Source organism: Mandrillus leucophaeus, unplaced genomic scaffold (genome assembly GCF_000951045.1).
Source record: "Mandrillus leucophaeus isolate KB7577 unplaced genomic scaffold, Mleu.le_1.0 Scaffold376, whole genome shotgun sequence".
Classification (NCBI taxonomy): Eukaryota; Metazoa; Chordata; class Mammalia; order Primates; family Cercopithecidae; genus Mandrillus; species Mandrillus leucophaeus.
Genome location: NW_012103987.1, coordinates 799,287 through 814,199, shown reverse-complemented (window position 1 = coordinate 814,199; position 14,913 = coordinate 799,287). Strand labels below are relative to the sequence as shown.

At 38.1% G+C, this 14,913-nt stretch overlaps 1 protein-coding gene across 1 annotated transcript in view; it reads left to right on the top strand.

Annotated features, from left to right (window-relative positions):
* PRKG1 (protein kinase, cGMP-dependent, type I) overlaps positions 1–14,913 on the top strand; it is a 1,334,865-nt gene that overhangs the window by 1,100,895 nt on the left and 219,057 nt on the right. The window contains exon 7 of the mRNA XM_011990275.1: positions 564–658. Within this exon, the coding sequence (XP_011845665.1) occupies positions 564–658 (95 nt within the window). The remainder of the gene's footprint in view (positions 1–563; positions 659–14,913) is intronic.

The following is a 14,913-nucleotide window of genomic DNA, read 5'->3' as shown; positions in this document are numbered from 1 at the left end:
AGGCAGGCAGACAATATAATTGCCAATTTAGAAGCTATGGATAAGTAAATATATTTACATAATGAGATAAAACTCACACACTAAAATGAATGAAATAGATTTATACCTAAGAGCATGGAATAAATAATTAAAACAATACTAAGGGAAAAAAGTAAGTTGCAGAATGATGAATACTACTTATGTTATTAATACATTTTAAAAATACATGTACATAAACACATAAAAAAGTTGGACAGAATGCTCACTAGCTTCATTATAGTGGTTGCTTCATAAAGGCAGGAAAATTAGAATGGAGATGAGGAGTGAGATCAAATTTACTAGTAATGTATTATTTCTTTAAAATAACTTGAAAGGATAACAAAATATTTGGAGGTAAGCTCTTGTGGTTTTCCTGGGAATTTGTAATATTGTTCTTTGGTCCTGTTAGTGGTAATTTAAATGTTTTTTCTTTATAAAATAAATTAAGAAAATAAACAAGAAATGGAATTAGCCTCATTAATTAGTGTTCCTTTGTTCATTGTGGGTAAGCAGTGGATTTAAACTTTCATTGTATCTCTTTTTAGGTAAATGTCACTCGTGAAGACTCACCAAGTGAAGACCCAGTCTTTCTTAGAACTTTAGGAAAAGGAGACTGGTTTGGAGAGAAAGCCTTGCAGGGGTAAGTAGATCATGTGTAATACAGGTTTTTGTTTGAGTGCTACATAAATTCCTGTCTGAAATTTTGAGCTCCTAGCACAATAGGCTTTTTATTTAGTACTTATCCCAATATCAAATATGGACCCTTGGTGATAAATCAATTGTTATTTATTTTCAGCTGGATTTGGAATCTGTTTGAATAGGTTGTGGAATAAATTCCTTAATTTCTAATAAATCAGTGTTATATTAATTGGAAACATTTTCAGGTTTGTGTACTTAATTGCAATCTCTATAACAACTTTAAAGAGAGGAAGTCCCTGCTACATTTTGTGCAATGATTTTACCTAGAATCATTAATATGGTTGGTTGAAATTTTTGAAATCCCCAAACCTGTTTGTACAAACAATTGTTATGGGATCTTTGAGGTGTCAATTTCCTGGCTGGAAACCAGTGGCTGGTGGAGCCTTTGACCGAGATTTGCTCGGGCCCACTGGGCTCAGTGTGCCCACTTGGCCTGGCAGACTGCACTCAGTTCACACCACCGACCTGGTTCCCACACCTTCAAGGGAGACTGCAAGTCAGGCATGAAGTGGCAAGGGGCATGTGAGTGAGCATGGGGTCCGGCCACTGCACAGGCAAACAATCTGGCTGCTGCTGTGAGGTGCGCAGCTCCAGGTACTGGCATGAGCTCTTTGTAAGGTTGCGGCTGAACCAGGCACACCACAAGGAGCTTCCCCGGCTGGCACCGGGAATGTGGTCGTGCTGGAAGCTTAGAGACACCAGGAACTGCATAGCCCCAAAGCGGGAGCCCTGGCTCGGGGAGCTCCCCAGTCTGTGCCCCCCAGAGGGTTGCAGCTCTTCTCTCCTTGTCTTCACCTGCAATGTGGCAAGCAAGGGGCATGTTTCAGCCCTGTCTGTGTTACAACTCTTTTAGCCTCTCCATTCCGTGGTTCCCGATCTCTTGACCTGTGACCAGGAAAAATGTGGTTCGCAGACAAGTGGAGGTTGAATAAGACAAAGAGGAGCTTCACTGAACAGTAGAACAGCTCAGAGAAAACTGGCAGTGGGCAGCCCCTCTCCATAGCCAAGGTGTCCCAATGAGTGTTCAGCTCTTAGCAGAGAGGGTAGCTCCTCTCTGCAGCTGGTCGTCCCATCATCTGCAGCTCTCAACAGAGAGGAGGCCCTACAGTGCCTAGGTCCTCTCTGCAGCTGGTCATCCTAACGTCAGCTCTGCTCTGGTTAAGCCTGAGGCTTTTATGGGCCTCAGAGGGGAGGAAGTACATGCTGATTGGTTCATGAGCGGCAATAGGCAGGTCCAGAAAAGACACTGCAAGTTCCCACTCCGGTCCATGGGACTGACAGCCTGGCCTCCAGCCTTCAGGCCCTCCCTGGCCTGAAGATGGGGCATTGCTGGGCATCCACTCCCTTTCTGCCCAGGAATCTGTCTGCCTCCTGCTGTCGCCAAGCTGCCCTCAGCCCACCATTGGATTCCCTCCTATGCTTATTGGTGCCCAAAGCCCAGAGGGGGGCGAATTGGCAGAGTACTGGCATGTCAGCACTGCCTTGATCATGTGCACACCTGGCCGGGCTGTGACAGCACCTGGGCTCAGTCCCAACTTTCCTCCAAAATCAGAATGGTAGCCAAAAACAGAGAGAAGCCAGGCAGTGGGAGCGGGCACTTCTGATCCCAGGTCCCCAAGAGTGCAGAAATGCCTGGGTCTAGCTGCCTCCAAGAGGGCAGGGATCTTGTCAGCTCCTAGCCTCCCAACCACACAGCGGAGGCCCGGGTTCATGGCCATGATTTCAGGCAGCTGTAGCTGCACCCAGGAGAACAGAGCTCCTGCCTCCCCCTGCGTGCCCACGACTTGGGTGGCTACAGCCCTGCCCTGGAGGACAGGGCTCCTGCCTACTCCCAGCTCTGGAGCACAGGGATGCCTGGGTCCATAGTCGTGGCTTGGGCAGCTGCAGTGGCACTCAGGGAGCTCCCATCCCAACTCAGAAGGGGTCGGGGTCCCGCCTGTCCCGGCTCCTGCTGACTCCATGGGTGTGCAGACCTGGCCATGCCTTCCTGCTGCGGCCAGTGTGATGGCAGCAGCAGCTCCAGATGGCCTAGCGCTGCCATCACAATGATCACAAGGCAGTGAAGCTTTCCTAGGGTTCACTTGTAGGTGGTAATTGTCATCACTCTTAGGGTGTGATGGAAGAGTAGGTGGAGGTAATGTACATCTGGATTCACTATGGGATAGGCTGTGAAGGCTAGACTAGTAGAGGTGTACTTCTGTGAGACTGATACTCCATTTTTAAACTAAGACATCAAGAAGCAAGCACTTGGGGGTTCTTCTCATGTATTATGAAGGAAAAACTGAGTTGACTTTTTACCATGCATTTTACAGAAGGTATGACAAATATATTTTGGTATCCTACTCTCATTTTCCAATAAGCAGTATATCTCAGTTATCATTAAATATAGATGAACCTTTTCAACATTGAGTGCTGTATGTATATACACTACTTGAATGAGCAACAACCAATAAACACTTATTTTTCTATCGAATTTTAGGTGCAGGAGCGTCTCCTAGGGAGGGACAGCAATAGGACATAATTTACTCCTAGCATATGGGAACAGCCAGTTTTGTTTTCATTTCAAATTGTGCCTTCATTTAAAAAATTACATTATGAGCCTTTTGCTTCAAATAACTTCTAAGAAGTAATTTAGGAAGTTACTGTTTTTTAAGCTACAATCAGATGACAGGTTTTATTGTCTTTCTGACTGTTTCACAGCTTAATAAGTGAAATAAAAGTATTCTGATAAGTTATCTTACTCAGGCTCTATTACCTTATGAAAATTCAGAAGTAATATTACCTTATGAAAATTCAGAAGTAACTACTCTCAACTTTCCTTTTTTCTCCTACTGAGTTCATTTGATCCTTATCTGATGAACATGTAGTTGCTATTAGATTTTTTTCAATGTCAAAGTTGGAAGAAATAGTATGTTTGGTGTAGGTATACAGAAGAATGAAATAAACATTATCTTTCTAGTATAAATGCATTATGATCTGTATCTTAATCTTGCTTTCCTTTGATTATTAAATATGTTGAAAGATGGCATTTTATAGAAATCAGGTGCATTTTATAGAAAGATGACACCTGATTTCATTGGTCCAAGATTAAACACCTCTGTGGAAAACAATGTTATTTCCAACAGAACCAAAGAACCAGAAATATTTACAAACATTGAGGTCACAAGTAGAATGCCAGAAAATAAGGCTTAATTGGGAATCAACAGATTTTCTTTTGTAGCTTATTGTTACTGAATGTTGGTGCCAATTAAAGAAAACTTTCATTGTGAAAATATCGTCCTAAAATTTGTACCAAGAAGTAACCTATGGATGTAGCTCATGGAAAAGTTGCCAAATTTTGCTGTAATATCAAAATTTAAGTTAATGATTCTTTAACTAGATTGAATTCCTTCTCAATTATGGTTATTCTTGTGAACTTTCTGGTGCCAAGACTTTCTTTTGCACATATTCAGTCCTCTTCACTTGGCATCTCCCACAGCCTATAAAATAACCAACCCACCTCCCTGTCTGCATCCAGCCCCACACTTTCTCTTCACATCCACGATCCCTTACCCCCATTTAACTCACATCTCTTTCTTTCTTATGCTCTTATTCGCACTTTCTCGCTATGGAAGCTGGTTTTATTATCTACTCTAAGTGCCCTCTTACATGTCACCAGAGATTTGCTACTTACCTCATGAAATGGTCTTTTTATTTTTTTCTTCATTTGACTTCACTTCTCAACCATGATTTTACCTTGTTGACCACCCCTTCTTTCTTTTAATTCTCCATCCTTTGGGACCATTTAAATTATTGGAACTCTTTAGAATTTATTTCATTTCCTAAAATTTGCTAATATTGTGTCCTCAACTATATTTCATACACCTTGGTAAGCTCCTCTAGATGTATGATTGCATAATACCTAAATGAAAAGAAGTCCCAAATGTTTATATTCTTATTTGAACCCAGTATCTGGCTTTTATCAAATATCCACATATTTTTTTGAACAAATGAATGAGGGAATGATTGAGTAGATGAACAAATGAACCTCTTAAATAATGTCTAGTCTTAAAGTTCCTTCTGCCATCGATCACATTCACGACTTGAATTTGCCTGGCAGTGGATAGGAGTTATGAGCTCGCTTGACCATAGGGGGCAGGCTAGCGATGTAAATACTACAATAGGTTAGTAAAACAGGTGGCAAACTGGAACACCTAATGTGATGAGGACAGAAATTACTGAACTCCACCACGCTGCTGCTCTGTAAGAAAGTAACCTCGGCTTTTTAAGAAAAGCAGAAAAAAAAAAAAAACCAACTAGATTTTAAAAATATGAAATGTGATTTTGTAATCCGATTTTTTTAAAGAGCTCTGTAAACCAACAAACCATTTCTGCAAACTGTGTGGCATCTGGATGCCATTTTGTGATTTCTATCACTAAGCTATGCCTCTTTAAAAGCTGTATTTTGCTTCAAATGAAGGAAGCCTATTAAGTTAACCCATCTTGATTATTTTCTTGTTTTGATTTTTTGACGTTTTAACATTTTGATATCCTATGTCTGTAACATGTTTTTCACTGGGTCTAGGTTTTTTAAATCTTTTGTTTGCATTTCAATATTTTTCATGAGAAATTCCAACATTTTGCAAATCGAATTGATTTGTTTCACTTGTTTCCTTCTAAATTACTTGGAAATTGATATAACTTTGATATATAAAATCTTTTGGGCAGCTGTTTATATCCTTTGGGTAATAGCTATGCGTGTTTACAAACTATATAATTTTTATACTTGGAATACAAATTTTATAGCCAGCATTCTCTATGTGTACAGAACAGAATTTTAGATTGTGTTTTTCTCACAAATAAAATTTGTGTATACTGAGAATTTTGGTTTTATTCTCTTGAGGTTGTTCAGCAGGTAATTAAAATACTGATAAGTTGCTGGCTGGAGACTGAGTGAAATGAATATATGCTTGACCATTCTTTTTAAATTTGAGAGTGCATAAATACTAGTACTGATTAAGCACACAGTAGAAAATTTAGTGTCATTGCTGAAATGTAAACTCAATACCCTTTCTCCAGAACTCAGACTCCTGACCACCATACAGTTCTGCCTCTAAAAGTAACAAGCTTTCTTTTCTTGTTGAGTGCAGATAGTAGAGTCATAAATTGAGTCATCTTATAAACAGTATTATTAACATCCTTTAACCAATAGCATCTTATTATTAGAAAACTTTGAGTCATTTTCACTTTAGTTGACATAAAGCAAATTATGAAGTATTGTTTGGCTCAAATATCTTTTTTTTTCTTTTCTTGCTGTGATAAGGGTTTATACACACCAAGGAGAGGGTAAAATGTTTACTTTTTACAGAAGTATTCCCTATATATATGAAAACTAAAGGTGTGTTTAAGAGCAGTCACTTCACATTTAGTTCAATAACTCATAAGTCCATCCATTTATACTTTGACTTACCATTGCTTCAAAATCCCTACTTGACTTGAAACCACATGGAATACATATGAACATCAGAGGATGGCAAATTCTAAACCGAATATCCACTTTGCATCTCCAGTAACAGGAAATATGGTAGACCAAGTTGTACCCAACAGGGATGGGATCAAGCTCCCAGTGGCCACCTTCCCTTCTTTCCCCTAACATTTGAGTCTTCAGCACAGCATATGGTTAAGAGATCCAGTTCAGAGTCAGATTGCCTGGTTTGGAACCTGTTCTGTCATTTATTAATGATTAGTCACTGAGAAGAATTTCTTTTATCTGAAATGGTGATTATGATTATACCTGACTACTGGGGTTATTGGATGAGGAATCAAAAGGATATTTACAAAGAATTTGGGTGAGTGCCTAGAATTTAGTTTAAATTCTGAGCTGTCATCATCACTACCACCATCATCTTTATCTACGTCATCATCTTTGTCATCATCATCACCACATCATCATACCAGCAATGTTCTGCTACCTCTTGATAAAGTTTAGTGCACTGGTAAAATTGACATAGCATTAGAATTTGAGTCAACCACTCATTGATTGACTTTGAGCAAGCCAGTTAAGCTCCTGTAAACTAAGCCAATTGAACTAGATGATCTTTAAGTTTTCTTAGGTCATAGCTTCTGATTCTTTGAGAGTTGACTTCCTTCCAACTAGAACAGACCCCCGAATGCCAAGTGCAACCCTGAGGCTACCTGTTAAATGGTGGCATTTAATACCAAACCACTGTCAGCAAGGAACTTCCCTCCAAGAACTTTCCCAGCTGTTGCCTCTCATTCTGAACACCTGTGCCACATGCCAGGCCCTGTTCATGTTAATGCAAAAATGAATTAGCCGAAGTTAGTTGAACAGACATTGATATTAGAAATCTGTATTTCCTTGTTTGTTTTCACCTCATAGCCTGTGATCATGGAAAAGTTAATTAACATTCCTGAACTTGCTCCTTTGTTTTATCTTCTGATGTATATATTTTTTTCTTTTAAAAAATTAATAAACTTTCACTGGGCATGGTGGCTCATGCTTGTAATCCCAGCATTTTGGTAGGCTGAGGCAGGCAGACCACTTGAGGTCAGGAGTTTGAGACCAGCCTGGCCAACATGATGAAACACTGTCTCTACTAAAAATACAAAAATTAGCCGGTTGTGGTGGCACAAGTCTGTAATTCCAGCTACTAGGGAGGCTGAAGTAGGAGAATCGCTTGAACCCAGGAGGTAGAGGTTGCAGTGAACGAGATCACACCACTGCCCTCCAGCCTGTGTGCCAGAGTGAGACTCTGTCTCAAAAACAAATAAACAAACAAAAAAGAAAAGATAAAACCAAAAAATTATAGTATGGAAATTAAGTACTGGATATGGCATTTTAATATTTTTCCATATTTGAATTTGATTAGTATTTATTAGAAGTAAAATGTTATAAAAACTATTCAAGCCGCTTTTGTATCCCACTCCGTACTTCCTCTCCTTCCTAATATCACCATTCTGAAGCTGACTGTATGCTTCCTCATGGCTCATGTGTCTATAAATGTGTCTATAATTTATTGTATATATATGTATTCATATATGTGAGCTTTTAAATTTGTATTTAAAAGTTTACACTGTGAAATATTCTTCTGTTTCATTCTGGATCAATATATTATTTTTTTCTTTTCCTTCTATTGTCATAGTCATTGTACTTATGTCGTTCCTTCCTTTAGAAGTTTTACCTTCTATTCTTTTAATGATTAACCTTTAAATTTTAATATGTATATTTAACATGTAACACTAATCAATAGCTCTATTCCTCTCTTGAATAATAAAATAATATTAAGTGTGTTGAACTCCAAATTAATTATTCCTACCCATCTTCTAGGTAGTTTTCTACTGGTCCCGAAATATTAATCATTATTATTACTGTATTTTTTCAGACACAACCAAAACCTAATTATTTAACATTTATCAACTTGTCTGCAAATTTCTTTGCCCACTATTGCTTCTATAACCCACCTCATTTATTTTAGATTTATTACTTGAAAAGATGATTAGCTTATACATTCTGCCCTTGCCTACACATGAATGAATTTTGGGTTAGGTATAAATATCTAGGTCGAATTTCATTTTTCTTTAGCATTTGAAGTGTTATTACATTGTCTTCTTACATTCATGTTCTGCAGTCAGTCAAATCACCATTCCTTTATAGGTAAACTGTCTCTATCTCTGGTAGCTGTTTCTGTCTTTGACATTATGTATTTTTGCTATAATTAATGTAGGTACAGATATATATATATATATATCGATAAATGAAGAATAAATAAAACTCTGTGCATCTCCTACTTTTGAGAATGCAGTTTTTTTCAATTCTAGAAAATTCTCAGCATTGTTTCTGCATATATTCTTTCCCCCACTTTCTCTCTTCTCCCATTTTGAAACTCTTAGTGACCTAGACTTAACCTCATCATCATGTCCTTACCTCCTTATTCACATTTGTATCTTCTCTCTGTGTGTCATTTGGTGCTACATTTGTAATAGAAGCTGGACAGATTTTCTCAGATGGTCATGCAATTTTCTTCCTTCAATTGTATCAAGTCTTCGGTTCAATTAATAACTGAGTAGGTTCCAATGACTATTTTATAAAAGTAATTTTAGAATTTCTACTTGGTGCACCAAAGTGTAAGCTCTGAAATGAGACTTCCTGGGTTCAAACCCCAGCTCCATTATTTATGAAATATGTGATCTTGTTGATGTTCATCTCTCTGTTTCAGCTTCATGGTTTGTAAAAGTAGAATAATAGTACTTGCCACATAGGGCCAAGGTGATTAACAGGCCAAATAATGTGTATAGTATGTATGCATACTAGAATAATGCCTGGAAAATACTAAGTGCTTGATAAATGTGAGGTATTATCCTTGCCATTATTTTATTATTTTTAAATATCTTTTTTCTTTTCATTTATTTATTTATATTTTTAATTTTGATTCAGAAGGTACATGTACAGGTTTGTTACATGGGTATACTGTGTGATGCTAAGGTTTAGGTTTCTAATACTCCCATTGCTCAGGTAGTGAACATAGTACCTAATAGGTAGTTTTTCAACCCTTGCCTCCATCTCTGCCTCCCCTCTTTTTGACTCTCTAATGTCTATTGTTCCCATGATGGTGTTCATATGAACCCAATGTTCAGCTCCCACTTCTGAGTGAAAACATGTGTATTTGGCTTTCTGTTTCTGCATTAACTAGTTCAAGATAATGGCCTCCAACTGCATCCATGTTGCTGCAATGGATGTCTTAAATATCTTTTACATTGTTTCTTATATCATCTTTTTTTGCTGAATGTCTTTAGAAATTAATATTAGAATGTCAAATTCTTTGAAACTTCCTGTTAGTTTCACTTTTGGGATTCACATTCTTGTATTTGCCACTTCCACCAACTTTCCTTCCTTGTGTGGTTCAGCATAGCTGTGGTGTGCTTATCTTGGGTGGGGTTGGGATTTTGGTATTTTTATTTTCTACCACATACCCATTTTCAGTGGAGTTAGTGGGCTGAGGGATGATTTTCTTGTGCCCATGTTATTGAAGCATTTCTATATACCTATTTTATATGTTTCATATTTGCCTCTGCAAGGATACGTTTTGGCTTAATATCCCTGTAACTTGAAGATAACACTGAAAGAATTCAGATCTTCCAGTTCCAAGGCTTGGGTTTCTGTTTCTCTCAGAGAAAGACTCTTGACATTTACTTGGGCTGACAGAGAGAGTTATTTATACTGCGTGTGCCTTTTGTGTCGAAATGCTCCAGGACTCTGGCCTTTGAAGGACTCAATCCCAGTCATCCTCTCCCAAGGGGTCATCACCAGGCTCCTTCACCCAGCCCTCATGACTCCTGTGCAGCTCCAGCTTGTTTCTCCAGCCTTGGGACCCTTCTCTTTCCAGCACCCGAGACTCTTGGGGTTTATTGTTTTGCTTTTGTTTTTTTTTTTTTCTTTTTCATTTTAGTGAATATTATAATTAATTTGGCTTTTAGTGAAGATTATTCTTGTGAGGATTATAGTGAATAATCTACAGAAAAAGTAACACAGTGTCCGGTGGGAGTTTTTATTTCTGTTGTTCTGGATTTGTGGCTGTCCAACACAAAACAAAACAATACAAAACAAAATAAAACAAAAAGATGCTATCCTCTCACTTTTCTGGCCTGAGTTATTCTCCTCTTCAGGATGTACAGATAAAGAGGAGACTAAAATAATTGAGGTACTAAGTGCTATAGGAGAAGCAAAGAATATCATAGTAACATTTTATCTCCACCCCAGAGCTTTTTCCTATGGGGTAAGTCAACTTAGCTATCACACAGGTATCTCACATATCCCTTGGACAAAAGTAAACTCATTTACTCTCCGACTCCAACCAAATCTATTCTTTTCCAACTATAATAAAGTTGATATTATAAGTGTTTATAAAACCAGAAATTTGGACATTATCCTTGACTCTTTCTTCTCCTAAAATTTCCTCTCATAATAATGAATCCTGTTCATTCTACCTCCTAAATAACTCTCAACTTCAACTCTCAACCTGCTTCTCACCATCCTCATGCTGCTGTTCCTGTTAGTGCCACCATGATCTGTCTGTCACCTAAATTATAGGACAGCCACCTAGTTGGTCTCCCTTTGTCCAGTCTTGCTCACTTTTCATCCATTCCCCTGTTTGTGATGCTGATAAAGTATTTGTATTAAGTTCCTTAGTGTGGCCATAATAAATTACCACAAACCGGGTGGCTAAGACAATAGCAATTTATTCTTTCACAGGTGTGGAGGCTAGATAGCCAAAGTCAAAGTGTCACCAGACACTTGAAGCTCTAGGGAGGAATCTGTTCCATGCCTCACTCCTAGCTTTTAGTGGTTCCCACCAGTCCTTGGCATTTTTTGGCTTGGAGCTACATCACTTTAGTTTCTGTCACTGTCTTCACATGGCTGTCTTCCCTCTGCGTGTGCCTCTGTATCAAAATCTTTCTTTATGAGAACACCAGTCATTGAATGTAGGGCCCACCCTGATCCGGTATGGCAGCACTGTAACTTGATTACATCTGGAAGACCTTATTTTCAAATATAATTACATTCACAGATTTGAGGGCTAGGGCTTCAACATATCTTTTGAAAGGATACAAATCAACTCATTAAAGCAAATCAATTCTCTAAAGCAAATCGGGTCATGCCATTTTTCTCCTCAAAGGCTTGCTCTGGCACTCCCTGCTGTGAGAGCTGCTCCCGTATCATTGCTGCAGTCTCATCATCAGCTACATCCTGCTTTACCACCTATGCAGTAATCATACTGAGATTTGTTAGGTCCTCATCATCCCCTTGATTTATTTCACTTTTAGGTATTCATTTGTAGTAACTTTTTGTAATTAGTCTGTTCTGGCATGGAAGAGTAGCTGAACTTACAACAATCTCCAAATGGGATGTTAGAACCTGGAAGCCAGGCACAGCACAGGACCCAAATACATAAGCATGTAGAAGCTGCCTGTTGCTCTGAAGATGCCTGGATCCATTATATAGACCTTAATTAAAAGATACCTGTGATATAATAGCCCATTGGACTTTGATGTCAAGGAACTTATTAGAGGATTAATGGAAACTATATCCTGATTTTAGAGAAACCATAATTCATAAAAAAATTATACACACACAGGTAACCTCCCTTTCATATCTCAAATGATTGATACTTGTATAGGAGCACCTTAGCATTTGGACTAGACCACCTCCACAATAATGAAGATAATTTAATAAACAGAATTTGAATCCTTACTCTGAACTTCTCTGAACACCTTCACCTGAAATATAAAGTTAGTTATACTAAAGAAAATTGTTGTTGTTGCTGTTGTTGTTTGAATTTACTTAATAATCTTGCTGGTCGGGCGCGGTGGCTCAAGCCTGTAATCCCAGCACTTTGGGAGGCCGAGACGGGCGGATCACGAGGTCAGGAGATCGAGACCATCCTGGCGAACACGGTGAAACCCCGTCTCTACTAAAAAACACAAAAAACTAGCCAGGCGAGGTGGCGGGCGCCTGTAGTCCCAGCTACTCGGGAGGCTGAGGCAGGAGAATGGCGTGAACCCGGGAGGCGGAGCTTGCAGTGAGCTGAGCTCCGGCCACTGCACTCCAGCCTCGGTGACAGAGCGAGACTCCGTCTCAAAATGATAATAATAATAATAATCATCATCATCATCATCATCATCATCATCATCATCTTCATCATCATCTTGCTAATGTCTTAGTGTATACCTTAGACTCAGGTATGCCTAAATTCTTGATTTAGCTCATTATAATTGGTAAAAATTATCAGTAACTGACCAATATAAAAAAATACACTAGTTTTAAGTAAGTTGGGAAATTGGTTGTTTAGAAAGTTTCTGTTAAATGCAAGGAGATTTTTGAAAGAGGACTTTTCTTCTAGAGGAAAGCTAAGGACCTGCCTACATGAATGATTGTTTACAGAAAAGGTATCAGCTTTTCATAGAAGGCTGGAGAAACATCAGGGTATCTTAGTACTTTTCCATAAATAAAATGGTTTATTTATCTCTACTGTCTAAAACATAAGGTCATTTTCTGTGGTGGAAATTGAGCTACTTATAAAAACAATTCAGTCTCTCATTATTGTTCTTCAACATGTCATTCAGACAAATAATTCCCTTCAGGTGCCACAAGATAAGAAAAAATAATGTAAATTTGAAAATCTCTTCAAAAATTGATCTAAAAATGTTTCATTTGGAGTTAATTTTCTTGCTAATGAACTCAGCCAGTGTTTTGTGTCTCTATCATTCTCATTCCTTCCATGTCAAAATGATTGCTTCTTAATTTTTCCTTTATACAATTGTTAATAAATCATGACTCGTTATAAATCATACTGTGGACAGGCAACAAAGATTTTAATTGGCTAGATTCACTGTCATTACACTAATCACCTCTGATGCCTATAAAAGAAATGTTTTAAAGTCCTCTAAATCCTTGCGAAAAAACTCTTTGAGTGTAACATTACTCACATATTCTGATTAAGACTGTATCTGCATTAAAGGAGCATTTGCAACTGTATTTGCCGTTGCATGGTTCTTATTCCTTGTTCATACAATGAAATGAAAATGAGAAGTATTTGAGAAAGGTATGCTATGTGATAAATGCCTTATTCCCTATTCCATACACTTAGGAAAAGTGCAAGATTATTTTTAGAATATTTCAGTAGTATTTAAAGGACTTTAAGTCCACTAACTTTTCCTGAGCCATTTTGAAAAATATCAATAAATAATCTTGTAGGTACCCATGATTTAATCAAGCAACAAACAATTAGAAATTGAAATTAAAAATACCACTTATGATGACATCAAAAACTAGGGAGTAGTTACAGATAAATTTGTAAAAGATGTGCAAAATCTGTTCACTGAAAATTACAAAATGATTCCAAGAGAAAACTGAAGATATTATGTTCATACGTTGTAAGAGTCAGTATTATTATCCCAGATGGATCTATACATTCACTGCAATCCCAATCAAAATGTTATTAAGATTTTTTTGTTGAAATTGACAAGATGATTTTAAAATTTATATGGACCTAGAATTTATATGGACCAAAAATTTATATGAACAATTTAGAGAAAATGAAAGGTTGGAAGACTAACTCTACCTGATTTCAAAGCTTACTTTAAAGCTACATTAGCCGAGGCAATGTGGGATTGATATCAAGTTAGACAAATAGATTGATGTAGCAGAATGAAGAGTCCATAAATCAACTATACATATATTGCCATTTTAATTAGCTCAGTCAGCTTTGCCATTACAAAAACTACCATAGATTGAATGGCTTAACCAACAGAAATTTATTTTCTCACAGTTTTAATGGCTGGAAGTCTGAGGTCAAGATGCTAACATTGTCAAGTTCTATTGATTGCCCTCTCCCTGGCTTGAAGACACCCTTCTGGCTTTGTGCTCCCATGGCCCTTCCTCCGTGAATTCATGTAGAGAGAGAAAAACCACCTGCTGTCTGGTATCTCTTCTTGTAAGGGCACTAATTCCATCATGAGGGCCCCACTCTCATGACCTCATCTAAACCTAAGGATCTCCCAAAGGCCCTGTCTCCAAATACTATCACATTGGGGGTTAGGGCTTCAATATATGCATATAAATTTAAAGGGGACAATTCACCAATTGATTTTCAACAAAGTTTCAAATGCAATTCACTTAAGAAAGGTCAGATTTTCCACAAATGATGTTGAAACAATTGAATATCCATCAAGAAAAAAATTGACTTGAATCCATACCTTGCACAACATACAAAAATTAAGTTAAAATGGATCGTGGACCTAAATGTGAGATCAAAACTACAATCTTTAGGAAAAAATAGACAATAAATTTTGTGGACTTTGGTTAGGTAAAGATTTTCACATCAAAATGTAATCTATAAAAGGAAAAAAGGGGCCGGGCCTGGTGTCTGATGCCTGTAATCCCAGCACTTTGGGAGGCCGAGGCAGGCCGATCACTTGAGGTCAGGAGTTTAAGACCAGTCTGGTCAACATGGTGAAACCCCACCTCTACTAAAAATGCAAAAATTAGTTGCGCATGGTGGCATGCACCTGTGATCCCAGCTACTCAGGAGGCTGAGGCAGGAGAATCCCTTGAACCCAGGAGGCAGTGGTTGCAGTAAGCTGAGATCATGCCACTGCACTCCAGCCTGGGCAACAGAGCAAGACTCTGTCTCAAAAAAA